The sequence below is a fragment of the Astatotilapia calliptera genome, chromosome 15, assembly GCF_900246225.1.
Source record: "Astatotilapia calliptera chromosome 15, fAstCal1.2, whole genome shotgun sequence".
Lineage (NCBI taxonomy): Eukaryota > Metazoa > Chordata > Actinopteri > Cichliformes > Cichlidae > Astatotilapia > Astatotilapia calliptera.
In genome coordinates, this window is record NC_039316.1 from 27039230 (window position 1) to 27061928 (window position 22699).

The 22699-nt window shown below is 41.8% G+C and overlaps 1 protein-coding gene across 1 annotated transcript; it reads right to left on the minus strand.

Moving 5' to 3' along the window:
- Window positions 1-12964: 12964 nt before the first annotated feature.
- On the minus strand, window positions 12965-19955 carry LOC113037486 (photoreceptor outer segment membrane glycoprotein 2-like). The gene is made up of 4 exons (XM_026194625.1): window positions 19727-19955; window positions 17869-19286; window positions 15104-15341; window positions 12965-13757 (listed from the first exon to the last, which is right to left on the minus strand). Exons 2-4 carry the CDS (start codon window positions 18447-18449, stop codon window positions 13530-13532), a joined length of 1047 nt encoding a protein of 348 aa, XP_026050410.1. The 5' UTR covers window positions 18450-19286; window positions 19727-19955; the 3' UTR covers window positions 12965-13529.
- Between the last annotated feature and the right edge of the window lie 2744 nt (window positions 19956-22699).

Consider the following 22699-nt stretch of genomic DNA (forward strand, 5'->3'; position numbering starts at 1 on the left):
ACATCATTAAGTTGTGTCCTGCTGTAAATCACATGATCAAATCACATGATTAACCATCAACCACCACTCTTTCTCACAGTGATATCTGTGAGCAACACAAGGTAGTGAATAACACCCCCATGGTAAATTCACAGACACAGAAAAATTAAAACTAAAAAGGTTAAATTTGCAGAGTTCACATAGTCATGTGACCCAAGTTTCCTCCTGTGGTCATCCTGTTCCTGCAACAGAGACACACACAGAGATAAATCCACGCTTTTGTCAGGTGGGGTTAACTTCACACAATGGTATTAAGTCAGTCAGTCTTGTCAGCTTTTGTCAGCTTTAACCAGTCAGTCAGTTCCCCATTTTTTTAAATTCTCACTCATTCATTCACTCAGTGATTCTTTCTTTTGCTGATAGTGGAAATTATCGTCGCATTTTGTTTCCACCCTCAGCAAAACGGCGTCATTTCAAAAAGAAAACGAATTTAGACTGGATTTCCTTCTTGAATCCTTCTGGACAGGGACTCATTTTCTAATTGTCGCAAATAAGTGACTTTCTCCCAAGCCCATTTTAATTCTGGAGAAACTCACTTGCAACCGTTCGCAACAACATGTTGTGTAGTTCTTCCTATTCAACGTTCAGATCTCCTTAGGTGACAGAAAAATTATTAAACAAAGCTTTTAGTGCACCATGAAAGTAACAAAATAAAAATAAAATAAAGGAAAGAATGAAAGGAAAGGCCTTGTTAAGTCATGGCACGTGTTCTTCATTTCAGGGGGATAAATCATACCAAACCTAATTGGCAGGCTCAACTTAATAACAAAAGACAAATCAACAGCCAGTTTAATCTCAAACATTCATCCAGCCACACACAACATACAGCATAACCCTGTTATCTCAGCACATAATTAGTTTCTTCTCATGTAACCAAATGTGTGCCATGTTAAAACTTCTTCACACACCAGAAACTCACAATCAGCTCACTCAGCTCACTCATGCAAAACCCCTCATCAGCATTCTGTTTTCTCCTCTATGATGCAACCATCTGTCCTCCTATAATATTCAGTCCACTAGTCTTTGTATTACTTTCATCTTACTAGTGACTTGGAAAAGATGACAAACAGAATCTCATGCTTAAGATGCTGTCTGATCCTCATGAGTATCATTGTATGTGTATATGCATGTAGGGTTAGTATGGTTAATGTCACGGGAATGGAACGGACTCAGGCGCAGACTGAGGAAGCACAGTTCAACGACACTTTATTAATCACACTGGTGCACTATATACACGTGAAGGGGGGGGGGACACCAGGGTCCCGGGGATCAACAGGCTGGGGAGACACACTTCTTCGCACTCGCTCTGCTCCTCGTCCAAACAGTCTCCACACAAGCAGCTCACTCTCCTACTCATGGGGTCCAGGGGTCACAAAAAAGAAGTGGATGATCCCCTCAGCAGCACTGATGACTCCCCCAGCACACCACAGCATAGAAAAGTACTCCAGCAACCACTGACTGGTAAAACATCCTCAGGAACCTGTGCCTCCCCGGCCATGACAGGGACCTCCCCTCCAGGGACCATGACAGGGACCAGGGACCATGACAGTTAATACAATGTTTGTGTGTGTTTTTGTGTACCTCTCTCATCACATTTTCAATATTCTCATCACTGCTTAAAACAACATACATTTCTGTCACGTTCCTGGGTCGGTGACCCAGTGTTTTGAGTTTCTTGTGTCTCTTGAGTTTTTGTATTATGATCTTAGTTCTCTTTGTTGCCCCAGTTTATTCTTTAGTCTAGTGTCTTAGTTTGGCTTTCTTGTATTCTCTTTAGTTTTCTGAGTATTTAGTAGCTTCCCTCTGTCTCTCTGTTATTGTTCTGCGTTTCTTAGTTGCTCTGTCTCCCTCAGTCAAGTCTGCGTCTATGTTACATTTCCTGTTTTACTTTGAAGGTCTGTGTCCTACGTGAATGTACTGAGTTTCGCTTCCCTTGGGTCTCGTTATGTCCGATTTCTCCCAGCTGTGCTTCCCTTCTGTGTCTCATTCCCCTCGTTATTTCCCAGTGTATTTAAGCCCTGTGTTTCTCTATGTCAGTGTCGTGATCTCCCTCATGCTGTGTGTGAGTCTCCCTGTGTACATTATAATTAGCTTTTCTCAGTTTAGTTTTGTATTGTTTGTTATCTGTTTTCTGGCAGTAAAGCTGCTTTTGAGTTCAAGTTCTGTCCCCGTGAGTTTGCGTTTGGGTCCAATTCCTGCCTGCCACACAGCCGAAACATGACTCTCTCTGGGGTTTTTTTGTGTGTTTTTTTTAACCCTCCTTTCTTAAAAACAGAAAGTAGCATTACAGTTGTTTCAGGCTGAGAAACACCAAACACTCTTCATGTTATCATTCATCAACACAACTACTTTATTTCTTTTGTCCACTGGGCAGGTGACCTGCAGAATCATGTCTGCCCCAGCTGGATACCTTTTCACTCACATACTTTCACACCTCTCAGTAACTCACACGCACCATGACATCAGACACAATCACCTGCTTTTCGCCAAAACAAAAACATGATGCTGATGTTACAAAAGTCTTACACACATGAATCAGGATGCAGAAAAGCTGTTGCCCATATGAGGTGCGAGGAAGAAACTGAACTCACGGATAGCTGCATGCTCGAGATATCATAGCTCTGTTTCCCTCCCCACTGATACGGTCAACCAGCTCCTGCTCTGAACATGTGTAGCTTGCTCATCAGCTTAAAAGCAACTGCATACAAAACGACAATCAAATTCACTCATGCAGACCACGTCTGGCCCGCACACGCACACAAAATAGACACATACAAGAGCTCTGACCTCCCTTCGGTGGAGAAACGAACACTCAACGCCCTCAGTGACGGAGAAAAAAATGTTTTTAACCCTCCTATTCGGTGGAGAAACCTGCTTAGACCTCTTTAAAACTGGTGGAGAAACCATATTAAACCTCCTTAAAAAAATTAAAAACACTGGCGTAAACATCTGTATGCATGTGCAAGAATGTGTGTGTGTGTCATGTAAGAATGTGTGTCTCTCTGTGTGCGTGACTTCCTGATCACAACTGTTTCTAACAACATCCTGGTCATAAAGGGGGTAATCTCCCCCACACCCAATGTATGGTTCAATTCCTGTATTGGTTCACCATGCACAACGCAGTGAAGCCATAAAAAGGGCAGGAAGCTTACCAAACATCAAACAGCCCTTCACAAGGATGTGCTTGTGATAAAACACTACAGCCCCCCCCAAAACCTCGAGAGGCTGGGGGGGGGGGGGGACGACAAAGGAATTCCTTTGATAACAGAGTTGAAACAATGTAGAGATGGTAAGCATAAAAATGACAACATTTAACAAGTCACTTTAACACACCACATTTTTGAAGGGTCAGCAATTTTACTCATCCTGCAAAGAAGAGAGCATCGTTGCATGAGAGTAAATCATATTTAAGTTCAAAAACTTTTTTTTGCTTTTCAAAGTAAAATTTCTGTAATGAAGATTTTTTGATTGCTTTGTCTGAACAGTTTTAGACAAGTCTAAAAACATTTCACAGATGTTTTAGTGCTTTGGTAAGCTACACCGTAAGTCTACACACCTAACACACACCTATGTTAACTCAAAACTGCTGCATGATGGGTTTTTTTGTTTTTGTTTTTTCAAAATGGTGGGGTTGGAGTGATTTGTGCCAGTGGCACAACTTATGAATATTTTAAATATATTATTTTATTGTAATTGTAGAATGTATTTTTACAGTTTTTCTTTCACGGCTGCGGCAAAAAGGACCCAAAATGCAGGCAACAGCTGAGATACGAGTGAGCATTTATTTAGAACATGTGAGACTACAAACAAAAGTGGGGATGGCCAGAATGGAAACTAAGAAATAAACTGAACTGGGAGAGCTAGCTAAACAACACTGAAATAATAATTTGCTGGGTGAAACATGGGATGACATGCAGGGAGAATCACAGGGATGAGACGCAGAGAAACGCGGAATGGCAAAACAGGAGGGAGGCACAGTTTAGCTGCCGTAATCACCATGATATATTAAATATGACCAGTTATGCTAATGGACTAATTCATTAAGCTAATTAATGCACTAATTTGTGTACGTTTCATGTTAGTGTTATTGTCATTTTATAATTTGTAGGTGGTAATATCAGCTCTGTAGGCAGTGAAGAATTGAACAAATTTGACAAAAATGCAGTTTTCTATATTAATATGCAAATGTATGCAGTTATGCACTCAAAAATTAATCACATCATTCACTGATCTGCAGTTTGAGTATTAGGTATGACAAACAGAAACCGTGCGCATGATTACGCACCATGTGTTGGCAGCAGGTCAAAATACCCTGACAGTGAAGAAATGCAGGATGGAGTAGAGAAACTCCTTGAAGTGAGATGGGTCAGCGCACTCAACAATTAATTAACAACACCTAGAGGATCTTTACAAAAAGCTTTCATCTTCACATATTTGGCTCAGTTGTGTGCGTCAGCCTGTTATAACCTTTTTTTTGCAAGAAAGGAAAATCTTTTATAACAGGACATACAAGCTCATTTCAAACAACTGTAACATTTAAATATGAAGCAGAAGACAGATATTTATTCGTTAAATCTCCAAATACAATATACATATACTTGATAGACTAATTATCAAACAGGCAAACAATGTTTACGTTTTGAGCACTTAACTGCATATAATTCCAGATAGCATGACTTGTGAATGGAACGCGGGGTTGAAAAAGCACTCAGCAGAACTTCAATCTGAATGTAATTGTGATTATCATTGTGAAGTTTGCAGCAAAACCGAATCCTACAACTACGTTAGATTGGTTGGTGGTGCCGACACTGGTGCAAAATTTTTAAGGCTAAGTAGTAATAGGTCTGTGAATGGAACGTCTATCTTAACTTTCAAAGAAAGTGATGATGGAATCATCCTTAGAGAAGATGTGGATTAAAAAAAAAAAAAAAACGAACTACCCACACCACAACAACTTAGTGGTACAGCCAGAAGGGAGCAGTGGGTAGCATCAACAAGTTCATGTGGTGCTAGGCTTTGTGTAAGAAAACTGACTTTTGATGTGCTCATGTGGCACAATTAGCTTGTATAAAATGTGCCACTGGTGTTGTAAAATAACTAAATAAACCTTAGATAAGTAATTTTGTGTTGATTTTGTCTAGCTTTTATGTAGCATTACAGTCTCTGAGATCGAAATATAATATTTTACTTTCATAACCAGTGGCACAATTTACCCCCAAGATATTCTTTCCAGAGGCATAACTTACCGTGCATCAGGGGCACTGCGCCTACTGTAGCAGTGCTGTAGTAGCTGTATCTCTGCTGCCTTCTGGTGGACAAACATGTGTATTAAAGGAGGCTGTTGCGTTAGGGTCAGTTTCTTCTTCGCTGGTGTCTCTTGCAGTCTCTCATTTAATATCTCTGACTCTCTGGCACTGCCAAACGGTCAAAGGTGGAGACTAACCACATTGAGCTGAACACAAAGCAGCCTGCAGGGGCAGTTCTAAGATCCAACCTATAGGGGGCTCGGCCCCAGTCATAATGCCATAATTATTATTAATGAAATATGCTGCCTGCAAATGTAGTTCACTGTTTTCACCTTTGCTAACCTCGTTTCAATATCTATACGTCACAGTGTTCCACAAAAAGCAACTTAATTAATTGGATTCAGAGTCAAAAATCTCAGATTTAAGATGAACCTTGTAGTTATCAAACCCGAGGAAAAGCTCAGTCATGTTGACCAGAACTTTCCAAAGAAAGTTAAAGACGAAATTGCAGCAAAGCAGATCAGAGGTAGAAACGTGCATGGCATGGTTTCACGACCACATCGTCATCAATGACAGCAGTATTATTACTATTTATTATTCAGTATAGGACTGCTCGATTATAGCAAAAATGATAATCACGATTATTTTCACTGAAATTGAGATCTCGATTATTTGACGATATTTATTTAACAATAACAATGTATTGAATAACGGCTTTAAAGGTTGTCAAAAAATAATATAAAATAGTAGACACTATGTCTACTTGATCCATGTCTGACTCCACGAACCCATAATGTTTCCACACAACTGAAGTTGTTTTATCTCTCTTTTCAACCAACGGCATTCTTTCTTCGGTAGCCATTATCCTCTCCTCTCCAAATAACTTCTGCTTAGCTTTCCGAGCTTCCCTCGGGTCCTCTTAATTGTTGTGATGCGTGTTCGAAACGCAGAGACGTGTGCTCGATTTGCCACATGGAGCAGCGTGAGAGTAAAGCACAAGGGAGGTGCTAATAATCGGCTCAGTCATTTTTTATTTTTTTTGAAAGCCCAGATCGTAATTTAGATTAAAATTCGATTAATTGAGCAGCCCTACTTCAGTACAGACAGTAGAAAATCACCCCACCACTCCACAAACCTGGACAAGAAGCAAAGAGGTAAGAGAGCTGCTTTACATACAAACCATTGCTTCACTGAGCCCTGAGCAGCATGGACTGCAGTATCCCCAGTGCCCCCAGTACTAGTCTGTACATCAGTGTGGATCCAGCAGTCCGGCTCAAGCTTGATTAAAATATTACCATTCATATCAATGAACATGTTTTTTATTGGAGCACCTACAGAGCATCCATGAAACTGTGATTTTACCTCTTCTTGCTCTTTAAAATCGCTCCCTTCTCCTTGTGCCATTGCTCTGACAGTCAAAAACACGCTGACTTCAACCAGAAATGAGCAAAAACAGATCGTGACTATGATTATTATCAGAGCAGGTTAGGAATGCATGTTAATGCCAGAATCATCATCGGTGAATGTGATCAAACTGAAGTTTCCTTGGCTTTATCGTTTCACCTGTTTCTGTCTTGAGCCTGCTCCTCCTCTTTCTGCCCTCCTCTCTCAGTCTTTGTGTTCTCACCTAAAGTTAATTAAGTAAAACATGATTTACAACCCTATAAAAAACTGAGCCATATTAATTTTCAGCAATATTCAAACTGAATACAGGCTACTGTTCATTGACAGGTAACGTACTGTCACGGCTATCGAGGCAAGCCGTGTGGAGTGAGATAAGGACCAAAAGATGCAGGCGCTGACTTAGATGAGAAGAGTGAGCTTTATTGATTGATTGATTTTATTGGCTCTCTTTACAGGCTCTTTAACAGACTAAACTAACTGAGTCTGGCCTACCGTGGCAAACTCTCTTGCTAGTACATAACTAGACATTTAAATTGGTAGGTTAGATCGCTTAGCATTCAAGCTAGGGTTTCTGTGTTTGCCTAATACTGAGTTTTAACTTTGATTACAAAGATTCGTTATAGTCTTAGTCACTGTTCTCTAAAAAAGTGTTTGGCTTAAAAAGAAGTTTGAGAGCAATAATTAATAACAAACACAGAAGCAGTGCTCGTTGTGTATCACGTAAGATGAGATGCCAGATGAGCCACAATCTGACCCAGTGTCAAAAGGCCACAGTCTTTTTTATTGCTGTGGAAAAGTGAAGTTGTCATAGGGAACGTCATAGTGAATGTGCTTACTCCATGTATTTTCTGCCTCAAGTGTTCAGGGTCACAGCATCGTTAGCCCTCATCATAGTTAACTCATTCCCACAGTTAAAAATGTCACAGTGTCTAGTCTCCTGTATATATTCCTTGCCCGTGCACCAGTGTTATAGTTATTCACCTGTTTTCACTGTCACATGTATATACAGTAGCTTGTATCACCTCCCCCAACATTGTATCTAGAGCTCACATGTGTAAATAAACTCTTCTCACGCGTCATCAGAACCTGTGTTCTGGTTGAATCTGACCTTTGGGTCCATCTTGTGTCTGACGGCGTTCGCCTTAACACTCACGGGGCCTTTGCAGAACAAAGTTAGAGTGAGGGGGCGGAGCTCTGAGTATGGCTCGACAGGTCTGTCATAGACAGACGCGGTGTCATTGGAGCTTCTGTAGTTGGTCACGCTGAGGCGATTCCCATAGTGAAACAAGTCACTTTGTTATCAAAGAACCAGGGATTACGTTAAGTAACCCAACGTTATTTGATGATGACGACCACTGCTCTGCAGCATAATTTTTACAAGTATAACCAAAATGACAGATTAGACAATGAACTAGGAGTCTAAATATATCTACATCTAATTATATGTGAACTAAACATCCTAAATGTTTATTATTTGTTGAACTTATGCATGAAAAATTCTATAAAAATAAAAATTATATTTTTTATTGGCAGAAAAAACTGACAAATAATGTAAAAATTTCAGCAAAGAAGAGCCACCGGTAGATCCTTCATCCAAGATGGATGAAAGTTCATGGCAGTACAGGAGGTGAATTCCTTCTTTATTGTCCACGGAGCTCCTCAAAGATCTCATGTTCTCTGACCTTATAAAGTAAGGTTCTTCATTAAGCTATGATGAAGCTGACTCAGAGGAGAGCACTCTCTATTTTTTAACCCTTCAAGGTTGATGCTGATCAGCCTCTGCAATCAGAATTTGTCAATTCCTGACATATAACAGGCAGAGGATAATGAAATTATCATCCTAACTGAAACACATCAGGAACTATTTGTTTTTCCAGAAAACTAATTTAGCTTTTAACACAGGGTTAGGGAGCTGGAGTAGGGGTGGGGTCATTACTGATGACTTACAGGGTAACAAGCTGTGCTTCAGGATTCGATAGGAAGGTGCGGGACACTAGAGATGCCAGTAGGGGGCGTGGTTTGACCAGTTAACTGAGGCAGGTGAAGCTGAAGGTGTGGATAGGAGCATGCTGACCTCAGGGAGCATTCAGACAGGTTTTTGATATGATCACATATAAAAAAAAGTTTTTAAAGGAATCAGAGGCAAAGGGATAAAAGGTGTCCCAGTTGATCTTGTACACATCAGACTGAATTTTACAGTTAAAACGATTCAAGGGCTTCGGCTGAGGGAGGTGACTCTGAAGCTCTGCACCAGGGTCGCCTCCTTTAGAAGAGGACACAAGGATACAAGAGGACTTCCTGTTCTTTTTTAATGAAATGACAGGAAGTTAATTACATCCCATAGTGCATAGCAACCACTGTTAAACTGTTTATCGGAACCAGGTATGTTCGAATTGATTTAATTTTGAAACCAGTCAAACTTGTCTTTTATTCATAAAGCCTTCAAATTTCTGAACATGACCAATACACAGGTTCCCAAATTAGTGTCCAAAACCTGCGTAATATGTAACAGAGAGTGACCGCATCTGCATATTATGTGCCAATGTCTTCTGTTTTTTATGTGGCGTATACAAAAGGCAGGTCCTCATCTTTGGCCTTTAGAGGTCTCCACAGCAGAACATCTGCCTCCATCACCCAGTTCCTAACATCCTCCTCTATCACACCAGTCCTTTCCGTGACCTCTTTCAGGGCTTTTACATTCTCCTCATAAATGATCCTGATTGTTTTTTTGTTTTGTTTTTTTTAATTAAAATAATCAAACTTTTAAAACAAACAAACAGAAGGAAATAAACTCAATGAAGGCTCAGGACTGCAGAGCTCCTCAAACATTATTCGATGAACAGAAAGCAGAGACAGAAAAATGTCTTCTTTGGTTCATTTTTATTTCTTTAGGGCAACAATAACAACAGCAGATTTCCCACCATGGATGAAATGCACTGTAACTAATGGCTGTGACTTTACTGTCATAAACCCAATTGCATGAATCATATGAAGACCAAATTGACACATCTGTGAAAACGTCTCAGAAAAGGTCAAAGTTAATTCTGATTATCTACCGGATATAAAAATAACATTAAAACTTTGTTATTCAACAACAAAGGTCATAAATTTTGACTTGGAATTGTAAATATATTGTTGCTGTAAGTATTTTTGCTTACAGCAAACCTTCAAATGTGTTTTCAGACAAGTGTTCAGCGACACCTCAGACTTTTGAATACATCTAAAACTGAAAACCCACAACGTTTTGTGTGAAAACAAACATCATCTGTTCCAGTTTTTAAGGAGGCTGCGAGTGTCATGTGTTTCAGTACGTCTCACAGGTACTTGAGACTTGAATGTAAAATTCTGGAAAAATGACCAACAGCAACATGAGCAGTTTACTTTCACAGGAAATTCAAATTTTACCTTTCAGAGTTAGTGCTGCTGACTTCCTCTGATTCAGCCTCATCTTTTATGACCTGGCTGTGAATAAAACATTTAAAAAAAGGCCCTAAAGGTTAAGGCGTGGCACATAATGGCCACGATTTGACTCCTGGTAGCAGGAAACTCTTTGGGGGTCTGCCTCTCTGTGACAATTTGGTATTAGTTTACTCATTTCATGTTTGACGTGCATGAACCTATACATGAAACCACCATGTATGATTAAGGGCAGTGGCAGCATCCTTTGTCACTCATTTGTACAACACATTAACACATTTCAGAAAAAGCTGTAACTCCAGAGTGCAGTGTTTACTGCATTGTTTAAAGCCCACAGTTTTTTTTATTAAAACGGCTAAAGAACTGATCGGGTGTCAAAACTGAGATCGCTTTGTGAAAGCATAATTTTGAATAATCATACTCGTCAGTTATTTGGGAACCAAGGAGACTGGCTGCTTCAGCTTTAAAGCACAAAATCTTTTGAAGTTCTTTTGGTGTCATGAAGCTCCAGATGTTAAAGTGTGTGATGGATGCGACTGTTCTCAGGTGAGTTATGGAGCCATGCAGCTGGAATGTGAGGGAAAAATGTAAACCCCACAGAGAAAGGCCCAAGTTAGGTGGTGGATTTGAATTCTGGGCCTTGTTGGTGTGAGGCAACACTGCTAACCATGACGGTAAATGGTAAATGGCCTGCTTTTCTAGTCCATAGGACCCCAAAGCGCTTTACACTACATTCAGTCATTCACCCATTCACACACACATTCACACACTGGCGATGGCAAGCTACATTGTAGCCACAGCTGCCCTGGGGCGCACTGACAGAGGTGAGGCTGCCGGACACTGGCGCCACCGGGCCCTCTGACCACCACCAGTAGGCAAACATGGGGTTAGTATCTTGCCCAAGGATATTTGGCATGCAGCCAGGATGCAGCCTGGGATCGAACCACCAACCTTCTGATTAGTGGCTGACCTGCTCTGCCACCTGAGCTACAGCCACCTGGTGCTGCCTGTTCTTTTCATAAATGTTGGAGCAGTGCAGTTTTACGCCTAGAATGGTGCACTGGTTTTCTTCTGCTGCTATTATTGCTGTGCAGCATATCTATCTCCTAACATTCTTTACTAATAATAATTAGTATATACAAATTTGTCTCACACCAACAAGGCCCAGAATATGACGAGATGGCGAGTAAATGCACCAAAATTTCCTTCTGGTGGGCATTCTGAATGAAAATAAAGTGGCTATTCTATTCTATTTTATTCTACAGGGTGGGCCATTTATATGGATACACCGTAATAAAATGGGAATGGTTGGTGATATTAAAGTCCTGTTTGTGGCACATTAGTATATGTGAGGGGGCAAACTCCTCAAGATGGGTGGTGAGCATGGTGACCATTTAGAAGTCGGCCATCTTGGATACAATTTTTGTTTTTTCAATAGGAAGAGGGCCATGTGACACATCAAACTTATTGGTAATGTCACAAGAAAAACAATGGTGTGCTTGGTTTCAACGTAACTTTATTCTTTCATGAGTTATTTACAAGTTTCTCTTTGTTCACAGCCATTGACATGTCGAAGAGGTTAACACGTGAGGAGCGGATCGAAATTGTGTTAATATCTGGTGAACGCAGTAACCGGGTCATTGCAGCAGATTTCAATGCAAGACACCCTACGAGACCACCCATCTCCCATGCTACAGTTATACAGTTAGCAAACTGCTTGCTCGTGAAACTGGTTCAGTGTTGGATTTGCCAAATTGTGGACGCAAGAAAACTGTCACTAATGAAGAAACATCAGTGGCTGTCCTAGCTTCATTCAGCAAGAGCCCACAGCGTAGCACTCGCCGCATGTCACTGGAGAGTGGCATTAGTCGAACATCCCTTCGGCAGATATTAGCTACTCACAAATGGCACCCTTACAAACTCCAGCTACTGCAGTATGTCAATGAGGATGACCCAGATCGGTGCACAGAATTTGCAGAATGGGCAAAAGAAAAATTGGAACAGGACCCTCAGTTCACGCAAAAGATTTTGTTCAGTGATGAGGCAAACTTTTATGTGAATGGTGAAGTTAACAAACAAAACCACCGCTATTGGTCTGACACTAACCCACATTGGATGGATTCCTCCAAGACTGTTGGAACAACAAAAGTGATGGTTTGGTGTGGTATATGGGGTACAACGCTAGTGGGTCCATTCTTCACTAATGGAAACCTCAAGGCCACTGGATATTTGAAATTGCTACATGATGATGTGTTTCCCTCTTTATGCACTGAAGCTGGCACGTTCCCTGAGTTTTTCCAGCAAGATGGTGCACCACCACATTATGGGTGCCAGGTCCGAGCATTCCTAGATGAACAGTTTCCTGGAAAGTGGATTGGTCATCGTGGGCCAGTTGAAGGGCCCCCAAGGTCTCCCGATCTGACCCCCTTAGACTTTTATCTTTGGGGTCATCTGAAGGCAATTGTCTATGGTGTGAAGATACGAGATGTGCAGCACCTGAAACTGATACTGGATGCCTGTGCTGGCATTTCTCCTGCGGTGTTGCTATCAGTGTGTGAAGAGTGGGAGAAGAGGGTTGCATTGACAGTCCAACACAATGGGCAGCACACTGAACACACATCACAAACTTGTAAATAACTCATGAAAGAATAAAGTTACGTTGAAACCAAGCATACCATTGTTTTTCTTGTGACATTACCAATAAGTTTGATGTGTCACATGGCCCTCTTCCTATTGAAAAAACAAAAGTTGTATCCAAGATGGCCGACTTCTAAATGGCCACCATGCTCACCACCCATCTTGAGGAGTTTGCCCCCTCACATATACTAATGTGCCACAAACAGGACTTTAATATCACCAACCATTCCCATTTTATTACGGTGTATCCATATAAATGGCCCAACCTGTACTTGTACTGTTTTCAGGCTTTAACTGATGGGCTGTTGATTTTTTTTTCAGTGATCAGACTTCTTTGGAGAATGGTAAAAATTAAAAATGCAATCAAAGACCCAAAGGTACCAGTTCATGGCTTTGTAATTTACTTCAAGTATAAAAAATAACTCCTCTTATCATATAAAAAAAAATCACAAAGAGTTCATTTATAAACCTGTCATCAAGGTGAAACCTATTCAAACTCACGTATCTGAAGGCAGAAGACCTTGTTGGTCCATAAATCTGAGAGCTCTAAGGACTCAGCAGGTAAAGTTTAGCCACTGTTCCGAACTTGTTTCGATCAAACAATCAAGTTTTTGTTCTTGTCTCTGGGACGAAGCTAAACGTGTCAGATCCACTTGATTCACTCTGCATCCTGGAGAATGAAGTGATTTCTATCCCGAGTCAAAAGCATCTTTGGAACAGCTCATTCCTTCTGCTGTCCATGACTCCACAGGCTGGAGGCTAGCTGGTCACGGGGACCTGGACCTGCTATGATGGCAGTTCCTCCTCTGCAGCAGCAGTCGGGACATTGATGTTTGGGTCGTCGTCAACCTGGTAACACTTTCCCAGGTTCTTAATAATGTTAAAGTTGGACCGGGCCGTTTCTGCCAGGCTGTTTTCCAAAATCCAACCATCTGATTCCGACTCTGGATCACCCAGCCGGAGAACGTTCTCCATGGCCGTCTGCAGATAACGGACACCTGTCAGAACCAGCAGCTGGTGAAAAAAGGAAATACAGTATGTTTAATCAAGTTTAGACTTCAGTCACAGTGGAGACCACAGTGTGACCAGAAGTATTGTGACTGTGTGCCCCCATCTTGTGATCTCCCTGCCTTTAACATGGTTGCTTTTAAGACACTGAAACTGCTCAGTGTTAAATCTGCAATAAGAGCGTTAGTCTGCTATGGGGATCTTGATTGGATGGGGTCAAGCTGACACTTTTGGTCCCACCTTTTGTAATAATCCAGTGATTAAGGGTGGTAAAACGGTGTGCACATCAGACTGGTATTACTGTACGAAGCTAGGGTCAGACCACATGCTCTCACCCACAGAATGAGCCGAATGTAAATGTGACAAAATTATCATTTATAAACATATAAACACACAAGAGCAGTCAGTTCATTTTATTAACCATGAGCAGTGTTAATCTGTGGCTCAAAAATAAGGGTATAAGAAACACACTCAGTGCAAGCTCGGGATTTACTTCTGTTTTTCTCCAAAAACAACGAGATGAGGCTGAAGGAGGATCAATATGCTCATGATATCAGGGAGAACTCTGCTGATATAAGCTGCTGGGACTGTGCAAGGTCCTGAGATCTAAGTCTCAGGTGAAGCTCAGGATTTATCCAAAAGAGCTGCACGATCACTAAATGAAAGTTGTGTAGAACAGCTGACCTGTGAGGTGAACATTATTTACTGTCAGATCCTAAGGCATCCCTGAGTTCATCAAGGTACTCTTGTTGCTCACATCATTTTTTCTGCAGTGATGGAAACTGAATTGGAGTTCTGTACCCAGGCTCTTGTCTCACATCCGCAGTTAGAAAAGTGCCATGAGGGTGTCTCTGAAAAAACGCTACAGGAATCGTTTGGTGGCTTTCCAGCTGATGCTCGAGCTCCTGTGAAAAGACACTCTCTATTGGTGCTGCTCCACTTCCTCACTTTCATTGTTGGACTCTACCAGCGCAGCTATGCATGAGCCAGAGTACAAAATGATCCATCTTCATCTGATACAAGGCCGTCATCTTCCGAAACCAGCTGATTTACATTCTGTTACTTTAATAGGCCCTCACATTCTTTGGATTAGATTAGTTTATATTTGATTTGCATGTTTACCTCAATATTTGAAAATTTAGCCACATTTAGTGAACATCTGAGATTAGATCATGGCATATATCACAGAAAGTGAGTCTCCTTTAAAACCACAGAGGTCCACGATGGTGGCTTTGCAGATCTTATTGGGGTTTTAAAAAATCTCTTTTTATGGAGCTGATTTGTAAACCTCTGTGCTTTCACTTCTGTTCTGTATGAACCGACGGTTCTAGTTTCAGCAAAATCACCAGTACCTCAAAAAGCCAGATGAGCAGCACGGTGAGGCCGATCGACTGCATGATGCCGGTGTAGTGGTCTAGCAGGGCCTGTCGGCAGCCCCGCCTCCACAGGTTCAGCTGCTGGCTTTGCTTGTCTTGGGTCGAGCTGGTGCTGAGATGGTGCTGGATGCAGGGCCAAGGGGAGAAGGTGCTGCAGCAGCTAAAGGGAACACCATCCATCAGGTACTTCCCCTCCACATTACTCCTCATACGACTGAAAGGGAGGAACAGGAACTGTTGCTACTGCATGCAGAGCAGTTAGTCAGTCAATCGTTTCACTAGCTGGGCCCACTTCCTCATTTTAGGTTTGGCAGCACTTTTTAGTAGATAAAGGCAAATGGCTTAATCAAGAATTGAGCTAAGGTTTGGGGAAGGCCTCGATTGAGACTGTCGGTGTCAGGGCTCTGTGTGCGGGCAGGTGGAGATGTGGATCCAAGTGCAGGACTCTCAGACGGAAATATAACTGAAAACCACAGCTTTATTGCTGGCACCAACAAAACAGAAACCAAACATGAACACACTAACTGGAACACACAGGCATGATCTGAGGGTACGACACGACACTGAGCACAGGAAAACACAGGGCTAATATACACAGGGTGGTAATCAGCGAATGGGCAACAGGAGGGAGACACAGCTGGGAGAGATCAGGGTTAACGAGACGGGGGGAACCAAGCTGCACACACTAACATAAGACAAAGACTTTCACAATAAAACAGGACACATGAATTACTAAACAAGCATGCAGACTTTACACTGAGAGACAGACAGAGAATGACACATGGAACCTGAACTAAACTAAACGTGAGATATAACTGAGAACAAATCCTTAAGCACGGATAAACAGAAACAAGAAATAATCATCATCACTACAAGAATAAGAAAACAATCCATGAAGCAGAATTAAACCGAAATATAATAAACTCAAAATACTGGGTCCAACGGACCCAGAACCGTCACAGTGGGTGGCTCCCGGGCCTGGCAGATCACCATTTACTAATGAGAAGTGAAGAGGTGAAAGAATTGGAAAAAGGGGAGGGAGGGTGGGATTATTGAATTAAATTCAATACATGTTGCAGCTGTTTCTAAGTGATGTTTGTATGCTGTTTGTGGAGTCATGATCTTCCAAGGGATCTCATGATCAAATTTAAAGAAACTAAAGCTGCAGAAACAATTATCACATGTTTTTATCAGAATGATTGATAAAGTTTCTGTCATTGCTAACTTATAACTTATGTTTAATAAGTTATCTGAAGTTATTTGACTGGACCCTATTGGTTAATCCTAATTAATCTATGACACCTGACCTCTGTAGCGTACAGGCTTAACTGCATTAGACCAGTGGCCTAAATCCTTCAGGGGTCAGTCTGCTTACTGTCTGTTGGAAGAGAAACACCCACATTTCCACATAGGTGTTCTATAAACAGGCCTTCAGTTAGAAATAATAAAGTCAGGGGAAGCAGTGTGAACTGTGTGTGAACAACTCACACTGCTGGTAAATAAAAGACTAACTAAACAGACACACAATCAGTCAATGCAGCGTCTAATGAAACTTTATTTTAAAGTTGCAGTCGGTCATTTTTAGAAGTTTTTAATAGAAAAAAAGTCTTCATAAATATATACTGATTAATGCGTAATTCCGTCTTCCAACAAGCTGATGCCCTCTGACTCCTCTGACTCATCGACTCTTATCAGACTCTCTTCCAGAGTAAATGGACCTAGACACCGCCGTGTTGCCCTGCCATCTTGAATGCAGTGGCTAAGAATGACATGGCCGTCCCACCTGCATGATGACAATGGAACAGACCAGCCACATAGTACCACAGTTACATTTAATTTATAGATCACAAACAAATAAATGTCTTTTTCCTCGTCCCTTATCTCCACCTCATCCCTCTTCCTCCTCACCACAAACCGTATCTTGCTAATTAAAGCCAGGGCTCTGACACATAAAAATGTGCACGAACACACTTATTTATTCCTAAAATTGTCATCCGACTAAACAACAACAACAACAGCCGGAAACCAACATTAAAACAAATGTCCCAAAAATCAAACAGTTTGATTATATTCTCATATGGTATGAGAGTTTATTTGCTAAGTCTCCAAGCCTGAAAACATTAGATCAGCCTTGAAGAAAGTTTCCCAAACACCAGCTAACAGAGGCTAACAGCAGCATTTACCGACAGAAATGTTCAGATCTTCAGCAACTCACCTCAGTATCACAAGTGAGCTCCTCTGACTCATCGACTCTTATCAGACTCTCTTCCAGAGTAAATGGACCTGGACACCAACAGCTGAGATAACAGCAGACTACACTCACTACAACTAATGGACATCCAGAGGTGTTTGTCCTACAGCAGCCACCACAGCTAGGATTATGCACTAAATAAATTGTGAGGGGTAAGAAAAAAGACCTCAGTTCAATCTGCTATCTACTGACATCTAGACTAATATTTTACATATTTTGAACTCTTAATGTACTATCTGATGTAATTTCTAAGATTTTCTACAGTGAAAGGGTTTGTGGAAAGTGTTACGTTATGTTTTGCACTAATACTGGGGGTTTTTCTGACAGACACCTTTAGGCGGGGTGTAGTTTTTAACCTGGTGCGCTTTGGTCTGATACACTCTACTGAAGGACCCTGTACCTGCTACCATATGATGCACATGGTAATTCACATGGTAATTCACAGTAATCAACAAACCCAGAAAGACTCAGCATGTCCTGCTCAACTTACTCTACCACAGCACTGCTGCTCATGTCCAGGTAGCGGCTGCTGATCCACTGGATGTGGAACCAGTCTCGGTATCCTGTGTTCCCACAGCACTGGAACTGGATCTGCAATAGGTCCACAGTTCTCTTCAGGTTGCAGCGGCCCGGAGTGTCTGTGTCTTTATAGTATCGCATGGCATTCCTCAGGCCCATAAACAGGGATTCCTCCATTTGACTGCGAATGCCGTAGCACATGAGCGCCCCTGCCAGGACGCAAGAGGTGAAGAAGAAGGTGCATATGATGTACGGCATCATCACCAGCTTCCAGCGCAGGAACTTGTTGGTGTCGGCACAGTCCAGGCAGATCTTGCCACCGAAAAAGTTGATGCAGCAGGCTGCTAGTCCTGTGGTGATCAGCATATCTGGCACATAGAGGATTCCCTGCTCCGACATCACTTCTTGCCATTTGTGAATCTCTACTCTGAGGAACAAGCCAAGGCCAAAGAGGATAGTTCCTGTCACTACAGAAATCCAATTAAGCAGCCAGAGAACCTCAGCTAGCTTCTCTCTCTCCACCTTGCTAAATGTCACCTTCCCAACTGCCATGACCGTTCTCAGGTTTCTGAGTGACTCACGGCTAAGAAGCTGCTAACATGGCCAAAAGGTGGCCACCCTCAGTGTGCATGAACACTTTTGACCACAAGGTGCTGCATAACAATCTACTGTCAGGCTGTCTGAGCTAAAAAGTTTATGTTCTACATAACAACATAACAGTATATTGTTTGTGCATATGCCTTTTTGTTTCAAAACTGAAACTTGTTTACAAATTAATATAATTTTAAGCCACCAAATTCATCATTCTCACTTCATTTGCTCACAGCTGAAGCTTCTAAAGGCCCACCGACTGAAATATTTAAGGTTGCACTTTTCATGAATATCAATCATTTATGATTGTTAAATGATTGATAAAACACAGAAAAACACAACAGGAGATAAGATGTACCACAATGTAAGGAGTGTTTTGTAAATCAATTGTGAGCGTGAATATGTAAAGACGAAGGCACAGAGCAATCAGGCTTTTTAGAAGCTGGTTGTGTGCACTCTGACTGGTTTCGAATCAGGCCTTCATTTCATCTCTTCGAAATAAGAAAAACTTCCCTTTGGACAAACAGTTCTGAGAACTAGTCTAAACTAAGGTGTTTGGATCTTGCTGTCATGAACCATCAGGCAGATGGGGTATGGTGGCTCAATTGTGAAGTCCACACAGGTGCGAGAGGTTCAGAGGTCAGAGGTCAGGCTTCAGTGTGGACTTTTCTTTAAATGAAAGCTGCAGGATGGAGCAGGAAGGAGGCTGCTGCCCGCTGAGTGTCATAAGCAGCTTACAGAGATATTTTAGGCACTCCTGACTGCAGACCACAACTTGACATGATCAGCATTAGAGCACTGCGGGGAAGAAAGAAGGTCAGTTTATCAAAACTGGCACAAATACTAAGAACCACCATCATCAGAATCCCAGCTGTGTGATTCCCAGAGGATTAAGAATCATATAGACACACCCATTAGCGTTGACTTAGATGAAATAACTCCAACTTAGGTCTAACTGATGCTTTTACACTGCACAAACAAAGACAGATGTAAACATCTACTAATCCAAATGTTCTTTCTTTTGTCTGCCGAGGTCCATGAATGCTTTCCAAAGCATAAGACTATACATTTCTACAACATGCACGAACTGAAGGCATTTTTTTTCTTTTCATTATTATAAATCAGAAGAAAGTGCAAAGATGAGACGAGCTAAGGATGCTAGCTGTCAGGCAGCACATATACACTTATCCAATCAGCCAATACTATGCCCACAATACAACACATGGCAAAATCTTTACCTTGGGTAGTGAAATCTAACACCTGCTGCTAGTCCATTGTCGTGCTGATCTCCCGCTATCCCGGAGCAAGGTGAGCTCTGACACAAAGCAAATATTGAAGCTGAGAAGAGCAATTTTGAAGTGCCTGTTAACTCACCATCCTGTACTTCTAATCCCCTTACAGATAATCAGCTGTAATAAGCTGACACAATCTCCAACCCTCGACTCACCAGCTAGGCCTTCAGCAGAAAGACACATCCACTCTTTAAATCATGCTGATCTGAACATATTGCAAGAGTATATTAGGAGGGAGGGGGAGAGCAGATGATGGAGTAGAGATGAGGAGGATGGGGTCAGTTAAGCTCCTGTGGAAAAGATAGGAGAAGGGAGTGTATACGGTAGCGACATATTTCTTAATAAGTAAGTGGTTTAACCCTATTTGCTAATATTATTTAATTCAACATGTTTTACACATAATCACCTGTTATTTGTGAGGGATGGACACGTTTGGGGATAGTTGGGATGACGTGTTGCTTCAGGTTATATTCATTCAGAAAGTTTAAAGCTTTTCAGTTTCTTTGTACAAGTGGTTGTATTCCTCTAATATCCAATCTTTTTCTGTGAAACTCCACAACAGCATGAAATTAGGAAATTCAAGGACTCCATGCTGTGCAACTTGTAGACTTTCCTAACAGAAATTTGTGTCATGAACATAACTGTCACTATCAGTTTTCAATCATCCTATTTTGTTTTATTTTAACTGCAACCAAACAGAAGACAGCATTGACTGTAGCAAGCACAACTATCAGCATCCTCATGTACAGACATGTGTAGACATATGCTCCAAATCATAATCCCCAGAGTTTTTCCTTTAGTCAGCGATCTCTCTGACTAAAGGAGAAATTGCGCGAAGCACCTAAATAAACACATGAACTCAGATTCACATCACTGCATCTCAGTTTATTGATGTAGCATACATGATATGAAGATAGCCTGTTACATTAACTGCAGGTAAAAGATGCTGAAGAAATACATGCACAGTGAGAAAAATGTGTTTATTCAAGGCTGATTAAAAGGAAGCAAGCTGATCAAAGCCTTTACTACAGACTAACAAAACAAAGCATTTAATGATGTAAGCACACGCCATCAGTACCTTCAGTGAGAATCTGTAGAATGTAGAAAAGTCACTGGTTTATACAAGCACAATAACATGAACACAAATGATGTTTTTGGCTTAAGTCATTCTGAAAACTTGGTTAACTGTAAAAAGGAGAAAAATATTAACTCTTCCCAACCCAAAAATTACAGGTACCGTTAGGGTTCTTTGAATTAATAGATTTGAATAACCCACTAAGTAAGTAAGTAAAACTTTATTTTTATAGCACTTTTCACAGACAGATGTCACAAAGTGCTTCACGAGAGAGGTAACAAAAACACAATATAATCATAAATACATCATAAACGCCCCGCTCTAATTAAAGGTATGACACCACAATATCACTGTAAAAACTACACCTTCATTACTATGATTTTTAAGGTTCATTCATAAAAACTTTCTCCAAACAAACTATTGAAGAACTGAGATTTCTGCCACACTGTGAAATAAAAAAGGCTGGAGAGTCTAACATGAATAATTAAGAGGCTTTTAGAAATCTTTACTGTCTATGAATCCAGGTGTTAGCTATAGAAATGCACAGCAACTGACCAGTATAACCATAAATTATATCCACACTGGTGAATGCACCATCTGTTTTTCATATGTGTCTTGATCTATTATTATAGGTCATCGATCTGTCCATGTCATTCAGGCAGAGACCATGCTGTGGAGACACTCTATGTAGACCCACAGCATCTTCTCACACAGTATAACACACAAAAATAAAATAGAATAAAAATGAAATAGAATATAAAAACAGTAAAACGTGGCAAAAAAAAGTTTCACATCTGTTTTAATAGATTTTAACAGAATATCCTGAGACGTCAGAATGAAAGTAGACCAGTTACTTTCTGGCCGTTGTCCCCTTCTGGCCGCCTGTGCCTCAATTTTATTCTGCAACCTAGACATCCACATTACTCACACTCTCACATAACACATACATATAGGGCCTTGGGGGTGGGCATGTTTTACAGCATCCAGAGGATGGTCGGTGTATTCCAACCCACTTCTGGCACTGGTGCCCTACCCTCAATTTTAAATGCATATAGACACTAAGGGTTTTCGGGAGGAGCCGTGCTGCTCTCTGAGAGGAAGCAAGTACCATGCTCTCCTGTGTTTTAAATGCACTTTAGAACAGCACACAGCAACACTACATATGAGCGGGCGTAGGGAGGTTTGGGGTCTTCACTCACCCCGGTTCTGTTAGCCGTCAGGGCTGGGGGGCTGGGAGGAGGTGCTGGCCATCAGATTGGGGTCTGGGATGCGGGGCCTCCCTGCTACTGCAGATAAGGAGGTGGTCCGCTTGCCTCCATCCCAGAGAGAAGGGTTACATCTCCTGGGTTTAGGTGCGGCTTGCCCCTCTGGGGGCGGGGGTACCTGGACCTGGGATATAGAGTATGTTTGGGGAGTGCGACTGTCTGTGCAGTGTCTATTTGTGTCTGTCTACAAGTTGGGTGAGTGCCGAGTATTTGGTTGTGCATATGGGGGTGGGAATGCATGTTTGTGTCCGCGTGCGCCTGTTCGTCTGTGTCTATATGTCAGGTTGGGTCTTAGACTCAACCTCTCTGGGTACATCTCAGGCCCTCCAAAGTACGGAGGCCTATCTCCCCTCACCACACCCCCTGCCGGTGGCTGATGCCCTCAGACATTGGTGTGTTGGTGGTCCTTGTCGTCTTGGGCTGGTCGCTCATTTATGTACCGGCTCACTCCTGGAGGCCGATTGGCGGGGCCTGGCACCTGTGGCCCGCCTGGGCCCCTTCCGGGGGATGGGATGCCCTCAGGCCTCTGGCCTCTGGGCCTGAAGCTCGGTCCTCTCTGGCACAGCTGGTTGCCGACAG

What these genes read in the sequence shown, in the direction of transcription:
- LOC113037486 (XM_026194625.1), bottom strand. Translation starts at nt 18,449, where the DNA reads ATGGCAGTTGGGAAGGTGACATTTAGCAAGGTGGAGAGAGAGAAGCTA. An exon ending in AGCAGCAGTGCTGTGGTAGA is followed by an intron (nt 15,342 to 17,868) that starts GTAAGTTGAGCA and finishes CCTCCCTTTCAG; the next exon opens with TCGTATGAGGAGTAATGTGG. An exon ending in TGCTCATCTGGCTTTTTGAG is followed by an intron (nt 13,758 to 15,103) that starts GTACTGGTGATT and finishes TTTTTTCACCAG; the next exon opens with CTGCTGGTTCTGACAGGTGT.